Below are 10,730 nucleotides of genomic sequence, written 5' to 3' on the forward strand. Positions count from 1 at the left end.
GGCAGAGGAGAGAAGAGAGAGCAAACTGAGAGCCAAGTTTCCAGACGGTCCTGCAGGAGGAGAGGATGCAGCTGCCCAGAGGGAAGCAGGATCACATTTAAGGAAGTGTGTGGGGTCCCTGGATGACACCAGCACCCAGTGCGGCTCTGTCTGGCAACCGCTCCCAAGGTGGGAGGAGTGGGTGTCCCCTGTGTGTCAGTGGGCAGCTCCTGCTGAACCCGCAGCTCACTGGGGAGCCTGACAGTGGGGCCATGTGCCTGACACTCCTCTCTGCTTGTGGACCTGGCAAGGCAGGGAGCAGAAAACAGAGCCACTTGAAGGCTTTCTGTCTGCGTCTGTGTGCAGTGTGGATTTAGTTGTGCTTTTTTCTTGCGGGGAGAGCACAGCCACCATTTACAAGCAGTGTCACCCTCGTGGGTGGCGAGGACAGAACAGGAGCCTCTGCTCTCTGTACCTATCTGGGCCCGGTGGGCTCCCCTGTCCTGGCTTCCATCTCTGTCTCAGCGACCATTCAGCCCTGCACAGGAACACATGTTGCTTAGAAAAGCCAAATCCAGCCCTTGTCTCTGCCTCCTCTGGTCTCATGATGTGCATCTATTACCTTGAAACTGGAAACCAGTCTATCAATGTCTGTGCCAATTTTTTATTCCCTCCCCAACCTCCTTCCCCATACGACTTTTTATTTATGTAGGATGTGTGCTGTCTAATGATGGGATGACCACACTTTTCCATGTTCTAAAAGTGCTCCTCTCCCGCAGGGTCCCAGGGCTGGTGGTTGCTTTGGGTCTACAGCTACGTCTTACCCGCCTCCTGCCTCAAAAGCCTGTGTGGTGGCAAAGCCGGTGTGGGGCTGGGGAACGCAGCATTCTCCAGGAGGGGGACCCGGCTCTCCTTCTGCAATGCAGGCAAAGGCCTAGATGCCAGTGTGACCTCCCACAAGGCATGGCTTCCAGACTCCCCGACCAGAAGTGATGCTTTCTTGCCTCGGGCCCTGGGTTTGAAGCAGCCTGGCTTTCTCTTGGTAAGTGGCTGGTGTCTTAGCAGCTGCAATCTGAGCTCAGCCACCTACACACCACCGTGGCCGACACTTTCATTAAAAAGTTTCCTGAGACGACTTGTGTGCATGTTGATTTCATGATCAGCGCCGCTGGGAAGAACCCCAGAGCCAGTGGGGTGGGGCTGGAAGCAGCAGGTGCAGTGATGGGGCTGGGTGTCCAGGAGTCCTCAGTGCTCAATCAGGCCAAGGTGGCCAAGCCCAGGCTGCAGGGAAGGCTGGCCTGGGGGGTGTGGGTGAGCACAGGCAGGCACCAGCTGGGCAGTATTAGGATGCTGGAGCAGCATCCGTAACCCCACTGAGTGGGGTAGTCTGGTTGGGGCAGGGACCGCTATTGCTTTGGCAGAGAGAGATGATCCCCACTGGGGAGAGGCTGTTCTGACTCTGCAGGTGGGACAGGGACAGATGGCCACCAGGGTGACCCGGCTGGTCTTCCTTTGCTACGCTAAGCCCTGGGACATGGAGGATTCCCGCCACACACAGCCCGGGCCCGGGTTCTTACCTGTGGCCACCGCTCTGGCACGAGCCCCTCAGTCTTGGGTGGTTTCTGCCTGGTCCGGGATTTGGTGTTCCTGCTGAGTCCAGCCTTTCTACCACCTCCTCATGGGCCGTGGGTGGTGTTGTCAGCTGCCTCCCACCTTGGCTTCAGTAGCTCACCCAGCTTACAGGGGAGCTGCCCTGGGCTGGAGATGGGCATGCACCCTGGGTCCTACTTGAATGAATGCAGCTTGAGGAGAGCCGGCCATATACACTGGGCCACAGGTTACCCTCGGCAATGCCCACATCAGCCGTCAGCCTGAGCCTCCCCAGGAGAGCAAGGCTCACACGACAAAGGCTGCCCGTGGCCAATGAGGTGGCTGAGCCCAGCCAGAACCTTTCTCGGACTCCCGGGATGTGGCTCTGCTCGTGAGCTGCCTGGTCAGCTCTCTCGGGGTGAGAGGGGCTTGTCACACGGGCCCCTGCCTGCAGTGTGACCCTTCTCAGCTTCTCTCAGCAGCCCTGCCTGCAGAGTGTCACCACCACCATGATCATTTCCCTGACACTGCGAGGGTGGGGGGATGTCCTGGGTAGAGACAGGGCCCGTGGCAGCAGCAGGCTCAGGGGCGCCCTACACAGGTGGGCTGGGGACCTGGTGGAGACCACACCAAGGGCTGGACAAGGGGACGAGCCTCCACCCTGGCCTCTCCGCAGGCCTCAGCAGCCCCTCCCACAGGCAGAAGGGTTGACACTGGGTTCTGCCCTCACTGCAAGAGCTGCAAGTGCCACGTGCTGTTCTGCCCAATCTGGTGTCTGCAGGTGAGGGAAGGGCTGCCGCTGGCCCGTTTCTGAGTGTTCAGCACCTAAGGGTGACAGCACTGTCTGTCCCTACCCTCCGGGTCCTGTTTGAAAATCAAACCCATGCTCACAGGCCAATTTTTTTTTCTTTTAGAGACAGGGTCTCACTTTGTCACCCAAGCTGGAGTGCAGTGGTGCGATTATAGCTCAATGCAGCCTCCAATTCCCGGACTCAAGGGATCTTCCTGCCTCAGCCTGCCAAGTAGCTTGGACTATAGCTGTGTGTTTTATTATTATTTTGTAGACATGGGGTCTGGCTATGTTGTCCAGGCTATTCTCAAAATTCCCGGCCTCAAGCAATCCTCCCACCTCGGCCTCTCAAAGGTTGGGATTACAGGTGTGAGGCAAGGCACCCAGCTCAGCCACAGAGCCCTATTGCATCTCTCTTACTAGGAGCAAGAGCTGACTGCCCCCTCATCCCCATTCCAGAGTGTTGGGGCTGTGTTCAGCCAAGGCCGGGCCACTGGCATGGCCCAGGGAGCGGGATCATTCACTGCTGCCCCAAATCTGAGATCATTCCACTTTGACAAGACTTCCTCATCCAATCCCTTTACTTGACAGCTGGGGAAACCAATGCGCACAGAGCACCCCCAGCTCACTTGGGGTCTCAGAGCTGATCCATGAGCGGAGGCTGAGATCCTGGGATCTTGTCCCCCAGCCTCCCTGCAAGCTTACTACCTTTCTGCTGAAAGAGATGGGGCCGGACCTCGACCAGCAGCCCTGGCCTGGACATGACTGTGCTCATGCAGGTATTGAGGCCGAGACGCCCTGGCATCATATGTTTTTCTATTTTCTTTTTTTTGTTTTTTGAGACGGTGTCTCACTCTGTCACCCAAGCTGGAGTGCAGTGGCATGATATTGGCTCACTGCAACCTCTGCCTCCCAGTTAAAGTGATTCTCCTGCCTCAGCCTTCCAAGTATCTGGGCCTACAGGCTTGTACCACCACACCTGACTAATTTGTGCATTTTTACTAGAGACGGGGTTTCCCCATGTTGGCCAGGCTCGTGTCGAACTCCTGACCTCAAGTGATCCACCTGCCTTGGCCTCCCAAAGTGCCAGGATTACAGGCATGAGCCATGGCGTCACTTAAATGTAGTGAGAGGCCGGGCACAGTGGCTCATGCCTGTAATCCCAGTACTTTGAGAGGACGAGGCTGTCAGATCACCTAAGGTCAGGAGTTCGAGACCAGCCTGGCCAACATGGTGAAACCGTGTCTCTAAAAAAAATAGAAAAAAATATCCCTGCATGGTGGTGAGTACCTGTAGTCCCAGTTACTCAGGAGGCTGAGGCATGAGAATCGCTTAAACCTCGGAGGCGGAGGCTCCAGTGAGCTGAGATGGCGCCACTGCACTCCAGCCTGGGTGACAGAGCAAGACTTTGTCTCTAAATAATTAAATAAATAAATATGGCCGAGCATGGTGCCTTAGGCCTGTAGTCCCAACACTTTGGGAGGCTGAGGCAGGTGGTTCATGAGGTCAGGAACCCGAGACCAGCCTGGCCAAGATGGTGAAACACTGTCTCTACTAAAAATACAAAAATTAGCCAGCTGTGGTGGCAGGCACCTGTAATCCCAGCTACTTGGGACACTGAGGCAGGAGAATCACGTGAAACTGGAAGTCAGAGGTTGCAGGGAGCCGAGATTGCACCACTGCACTCTAGCCTGGGCGATGGAGCAAGACTCCATCTCAAATAAATAAATTAATAAATACAGAGCAAGATTCCATCTTAAATAAATAAATAAACATACACCTGTAATCCTAGCAGTTCGGGAGGCTAAGACAGGTCGATCACCTGAGGTCAGGAGTTCGAGACCAGCCTGACCAATATGGCAAAACTCCATCTCTACTAAAAATACAAAAATTAGCCAGGCGTTTTGATGTGTGCCTGTAGTCCCAGCTACTTGGGAGGCTGAGACAGGAGAATTGCTTGAACCCAAGAGGTGGAGGTTGCAGTGAGCCGAGATCTCGGCTGCACTTCAGCCTGGGTGACAGAGTGAGACTGTCTCAAAAGGAATAAAAAAAATACAAAATAAAAAAAATGTAGTAAGATTGCAGAGTCGTGCCGCGGAAGCGTGCTGGTCCTATCCATGTAGTGAAGGCTGATTTCATACACAAATGTCACAAGAACTTTTTTTCTTTTTCTTTGAGACGGAGTATGGCTCTGTCACCCAGGCTGGAGTGCAGTGGCGCGATCTCAGCTCACTGCAAGCTCTGCCTCCCGGGTTTATGCCGTTCTCCTGCCTCAGCCTCCCAAGTAGCTGGGACTACAGGCCTGTGCAGCAGATGCGGGGGGCCACTAGGCCCAGGCAGTCTTGGGACTTGTGTGTCTCCTGCTGTGCATCCATACTGGGTGCTTTAGAAACGGCAGGCAGACCAGAAGCCCCTGCTGCAAGTGAGGACAAAGTGTGGGAAGGCCGTGAGGGTCTGCAGTCCGAGATGGCCTTGTCCTCAACCTGCAGTGCACTGTTGATGCGCTGGAATGCCGCCTCCTTCTCCCGGTCCAGGTCTTCAGCAGTGACCCGGTACCCCATCTCTAAGGGAGGTGGCAGCATCAAAGGCTCCCCTCGCCTGCGTCGCAGCAGAGGAAACTTGCATCTACGGGGCCTAGAGGCCTGGGATCTGCGGGAGCCACCCCTGGGGGCGAGTGTCTGCCCTGGTGCTGTATCTGCCGTCTTTTCACACTGGGTGTGACCCGAAGAGACAGCCTGAGGTCCGCCGTCACTCAGTGTGTTTCAGGAACTGAGGGTCAGCTGGCAGTGGGATGAGGCTGGCCCCTCTTCCGCTTTCGTTCCGGGAGGCCTCCCGTAGAGCTGTAGGGGCTCGAGATGGCCTTTCGTTTGGGGCACGAGCTGGTCCAGGAGGTCTGGGATCTCTGGTTCTGACCTCTGGGCACCTGCTGCAGCTGTGGCTGAGGCCCAGAAATGTGAAGGGCCTCCATCCACTCCAGTAGTGACCCCAACGTGGGGTTCAGTGTGGAGGGGGGAGGGGCTGCTGCGGCAGCTGCAGGAGCAGAAATGTGAAGGGCCTCCATCCACTCCAGTAGTGACCCCAACGTGGGGTTCAGTGTGGAGGGGGGAGGGGCTGCTGCGGCAGCTGCAGGAGCAGAAGTGCCACGCCTTGTTCTTCTCATGCCCGCATCCATGCTTGCAGCTGGGAAGGGGGCAGGAATCAGCGAGGTGACCTGGGCTGAGTCCTGGGAATGGGAAGAGGTGGCAGGAAGGGGATCTGAGGAGGAGAACAGGGGGCCTGGTGGTCTGTGCTTCTTCCCAGACATGGGAGCTGTAGAGGGGACCTCTGCAGCAGATGCTAAGGGGGCCAGTAGGCCCAGGCAGTCTTGGGACTTGTGTGTCTCCTGCTGTGCATCCATACTGGGTGCTTTAGAAACGGCAGGCAGACCAGAAGCCCCTGTTGCAAGTGAGGACAAAGTGTGGGAAGGCCGTGAGGGTCTGCAGTCCGAGATGGCCTTGTCCTCAACCTGCAGTGCACTGTTGATGCGCTGGAAGGCCGCCTCCTTCTCCCGGTCCAGGTCTTCAACAGTGACCCGGTACCCCAGCTCTAAGGGAGGTGGCAGCATCAAAGGCTCCCGTCGCCTGCGTGGCAGCAGGGGAAACTTGTGTGTACTGGGCCTAGAGGCCTCGGATGTGGAGGAGTCATTCCTGAGGGTGAGTGTCTGCCCTGGTGCTATATCTGCTGCCTTTTCACACTGGGTGTGACCTGAAGAGACAGCCTGAGGCCTGTCCTCACTCACTGTCTTTGAGGAACTGAGGGTCAGCTGGCAGCGGGATGAGGCTGGCCCCCTCCTCCGCTTTAGCCCCGGCAAGCCTCCCGTGGAGCTGTAGGAGCTGGAGATGGCATTTCGGTTGGTGCAGGAGCTCGTCCAGGAGGTCTGGGATGTCTGCTTATATCTGATTTCTGACCTCTGGGCATGGAGGTCTGTCTGCAGAGGCCCGGGCCTGGGCACAAAGGGAGAGAGGCCTCCATTGTCCCGCAGGGGCCGAAATGCAGACCGTGCATCCCCGGTGACCTGGGGGACCCTTCTCTGATCACCAGGATTCTCTTGGACTCTAGGGTCCTTGTCCTGCTCAGGCATCCCTGCCCCGCTCTCCTTGAGGGCCCTCAACACTATCTTCCCTGGACACAAGTCTGGGGACAGCCGGGTGTTGTGGACCCCAAAGGGGTGACTCCCGGCTCCTGGGCCCCACAGAGAGTCCATGTTCTCAGTGCAGTGGCTGAGCTGGAGGACGCCCTGGAACTCGGAGCACACAGCACTGGCTTGCTGTGGTACCTGTGCAATCAAATTGAAGGCAGGATCCCAGGAAGGAACGCAGGGCTTGCAGGATCACGGAAAACCTTCTTAGCGTTGTCTTGACACCACTGATGTCAAGTGTCCGGGTGCTTGTAGGATGGCCTGCCACTCAGTCCACGGGCAGGAGCAACGGGGAGATCCCACAAGCAAAGTGAACTGGGGGATGGGCTGAACGGGCTCCAGGCAACTGAGCCCTACTGGCAGGTCCTCGGCCTGGGCCCGAACAGGAAGGAGGGGCACAGAGTGCCCAGGTAACCGCTCCTGGGAGCAGTGGGGAACCGTCGGTTGCTTGAACTCTCGAGAGCTGGGCTCTGAGCGTCCTCGTCCAGCCGCCAACTCGGCCAAAGGCTAAGCCAGCAGTTTCTTCTGTTGCCGGGCAACGCGCCTTTTAAACCTGAGGGAGCGGGCGCGTGAGCACATCATGGCGCCCGTGACAGAGCGAGCTTAACGGATTAATAAGCGCAGCCAGGTACCCGCGCGAGGCACTTGCTGGCAATGGCGGGAGGCGGACGTGGGGGGTCATGCAATAGGTACTGGAAGGAGAGAGGCGGGCACAAAGGTCGCGGGAGGAACAGGTGCCCACAATGCGGCAGATCTGCCCGTGGATCACTGAAGATTCCTGCTCTCCTGCTGAGGTGGAGATTGCAGTGAGCTGAGATCGCACCATTGCACTCCAGCCTGGGCCACAAGTGCAAAACTCAGTCTCCAGATTAAAAAAAGAAAAAGAAAAAAAAGAGGCCGGGCGTGGTGGCTTATGCCTATAATCCTAGCACTTTGGGAGGTCGGGACGGATCACGAGATCAAGAGTTGGAGACCAGCCTGGCCAACATAGTGAAACCCCGTCTCTAGTAAAAATACAAATTTAGTCAGACATGGTGGCACGCGCCTGTAGTCCCAGCTACTCCGGCGGCTGAGACAGGAGAATCACTTGAACCCGGGGGCGGGCGGGGAAGGGATTGTGATGCGCCGAGATCGCGCCACTGCACTCCAGCCTGAGCAACAGAGCCAGACTCTTTTGTTTTTTTTTGTTTTTTTTTTTTTTTTGAGACGCAGTCTCCCTCTGTCGCCCAGGCTGGATTCCAGTGGCCTGATCTCGGCTCACCGCAAGCTCCGCCTACCGGGTTCACGCCATTCTCCTGCCTCAGCCTCTGGAGTAGCTGGGACTACAGGCGCCCGCCACCACACCCGGCTAATTTTTTGTATTTTTAGTAGAGACGGGGTTTCACCATGTTAGCCAGGATGGTCTCGATCTCCTGACCTCGTGATCAGCCTGCTTCGGCCTACCAAAGTGCTGGGATTAAAGGCGTCAGCCACCGCGCCGGGCTGAGACTCTGTCTTAAAAAAAAAGGCCGGGTGCGGTGGCACTTTGGGAGGCGGAGGCGGGCAGATCACGATGTCAGGAGTTGGAGACCAGCCTGGCCAACATAGCGAAACCCCGTCTCTACTAAAACTACAAAAAATTAGCCGGGCGTCGTGGCGGGCGCTTGTAGTCCCAGCTACTCCGGAGGCTGAGGCAGGAGAACAGCGTGAACTCGGGAGGCGGAGCTTGCAGTGACCCGAGATCTCACCACAGCACTCCAGCATGGGTGACAGTGCGAACCTCCATCTCAAAAAAAAGAGAGAGAGAGAGAGAGAGAGAGAGAGAGAGAGAGAGAAAGGTTTATTGATTTAACGTACTTTTATGCCTGTGTTCTTCAATTTGCTTAGGAAAGACCCACACTTGAGAGCTGGGACTCTGGCCCTGATTGTGGACATGAAATATGTGGTTTCTTGCAAAAACTAGACACTGAATAATTACGATTTAGTTGAGCTAGAAATCCATTTGGTTTCTTCCATATGTTTCCAAAATTTTCATCCTTTTTTTTTTTTTTTTTTTTGAGATGGAGTTTTGCTCTTGTCCCCCAGGCTGGAGTGCAATGGCGCGATCTCAGCACCTGCTGGCAATGGCGGGAGGCTGGGGGACGCTGGCGGGATAGGTACTGGAAGGAGAGGCGCGCGCACAAAAGACTTGGGAAGACCTGGCGCGCACAATGGCTGCAGATCCGCCAGTGGATCACTGAAGATTCCTGCTCTCCTGCTGCGGCGGGGATTGCAGTGAGCTGAGATCACACCATTGCACTCCAACCTGGGCAACAAGAGTGAAACTTCGTCACACACACACACACACACACACACACACACACACACACACACACACACGAAAGAAAAAGAAAAACTAGTGGCCAGGAGTGGAGGCTCACTCATCCTAGCACTTTGGGAGGTCGGGGCGGGCAGATCACGAGATCAGGAGTTGGAGACCAGCCTGGCCAACATAGTGAAACCCCGTCTCTAGTAAAAATACAAATTTAGTCAGACATGGTGGCACGCGCCTGTAGTCCCAGCTACTCCGGCGGCTGAGACAGGAGAATCACTTGAACCCGGGGGCGGGCGGGGAAGGGATTGTGATGCGCCGAGATCGCGCCACTGCACTCCAGCCTGGGCAACAGAGTCAGACTCTCTCTCTTTTTTTTTTTTTTTTTTTTTTTTTTGAGATGGAGTCTCCCTCTGTCGCCCAGGCTGGATTCCAGTGGCCTGATCTCGGCTCACCGCAAGCTCCGCCTACCGGGTTCACGCCATTCTCCTGCCTCAGCCTCTGGAGTAGTTGGGACTACAGGCTCCCGCCACCACACCCGGCTAATTTTTTGTATTTTTAGTAGAGACGGGGTTTCACCATCTTGGCCGGGCTGGTCTTGCACTCCTGACCTCATGATCCACCTGCCTCAGCCTCCCAAAGTGCTAGGATTATAGGCGTGAACCACTGTGCCCGGCTTTTGTTCTGATTTTTTAAAAAAATTTGACTTTGTTTACTTTTTATTTTATTTTTATTTAGAGACAGGTCTCACTATTTTGCACAGGCTGGTCTCGAATTCCCGGGCTCAAGTGATCCTCTTGCCTTGGCCTCCCAAATGCTGGGATTACAGGCATGAGCCACTGCACCTGGCCTTAACTTTGAAATGAAGTTAGAAATGTACATTTTATTATTATTATTATTATTATTATTATTATTATTATTATTATTTTAGAAACAGGTCTTGCTCTGTTGCCCAGGCTGGAGGGCAACAATGGTGCAATCACAGCTCACTGCAGCCTCCGCCTCCTGGGCTCAAGTGATTTTCCTGCCTCAGCATCCTGAGTAGTTGGGACTACAGGTACTCATCACCACAGCTAATTTTTATTTTTGTAGAGACAGGGTCTCACTATGTTGCCCAAGCTGATCTCACACTCCTGGGCTTGAGTGATTCTCCTGCCTCGGTCTCCTAAAGTGCTAGGATTATATGTGTAAGCCACTGTGCCCAGCCTAGAAATGCACATTTTAGACACACATTTACTCAACTTTCCTATTGCCTGCCCAGGACTATCCAACTGTATTTTTGTGCCTCAGAGTCCTTTCACATGTTCTGCTTTTACTGGGAACTCATAGGCAGTAAGATCAAATGCTGACCTTTGAGGCATCTACGCATTTCCAAAACCTGCTTCCTCTCTCATTTGCCACTTTATTTATTTTTTGAGATGGAGTCTCACTCTGTTGCCCAGGCTGGAGTTCAGTGGCACGATCTCGGCTCACTGCAGCCTCCGCCTCCTAGGTTCAAGTGATTCACCTGTCTCAGCCTCCTGAGTAGCTGGGATCACAGACAAGTGCCACCACACCCAGCTAATTTTTATATTTTTGGTAGAGATGGGGGTTTCACCATGTTGACCAGGCTGGTTTCGAACTCCTGACCTTGGCCTCCCAAAGTGCTGGGATTACAGGTGAGAGCCACCATGCCCATCCTCATTTGCCACTTTAAATTGGAGGAGATGAAAAAATTATGCATCCTCAAAAGCTCAGGGTTTCCTATTTGGGACTTCAATTACATAGATTCATTTTTTTGTTTCCAAGCTGGGTGCAGTGGCTCACACCTGTAATCCCAGCACTTTGGGAGGCCAAGGAGGGAGGATTGCTTGAGCCCAGGAGTTCAAGACCATCCCGGGCAACACAGTGAGACCTCATCTCTA

At 54.9% G+C, this 10,730-nt stretch overlaps 1 protein-coding gene and 1 pseudogene across 2 annotated transcripts; one reads left to right on the forward strand and one right to left on the reverse strand.

The window, feature by feature from the left end:
* LOC117977386 (breakpoint cluster region protein-like) overlaps positions 1-1,138 on the forward strand; it is a 20,169-nt pseudogene extending 19,031 nt beyond the window's left edge.
* Positions 984-10,417, reverse strand: LOC117977468 (putative POM121-like protein 1). 2 transcript variants are annotated; one of them, XR_010111737.1, is made up of 2 exons: positions 1,557-10,417; positions 984-1,179 (listed from the first exon to the last, which is right to left on the reverse strand). XR_010111737.1 is itself a non-coding variant. In XM_063603122.1 (1 exon), exon 1 carries the CDS (start codon positions 6,600-6,602, stop codon positions 5,136-5,138), a length of 1,467 nt encoding a protein of 488 aa, XP_063459192.1. In that variant the 5' UTR covers positions 6,603-10,417; the 3' UTR covers positions 1,094-5,135. The 2 variants fall into 2 exon arrangements, 1 of the variants encoding a protein (XP_063459192.1); XM_063603122.1 differs by having other exon boundaries at positions 1,094-10,417.
* Positions 10,418-10,730: the final 313 nt, after the last annotated feature.

This window comes from Pan paniscus, chromosome 23 (genome assembly GCF_029289425.2).
Source record: "Pan paniscus chromosome 23, NHGRI_mPanPan1-v2.0_pri, whole genome shotgun sequence".
NCBI classification, from domain to species: domain Eukaryota; kingdom Metazoa; phylum Chordata; class Mammalia; order Primates; family Hominidae; genus Pan; species Pan paniscus.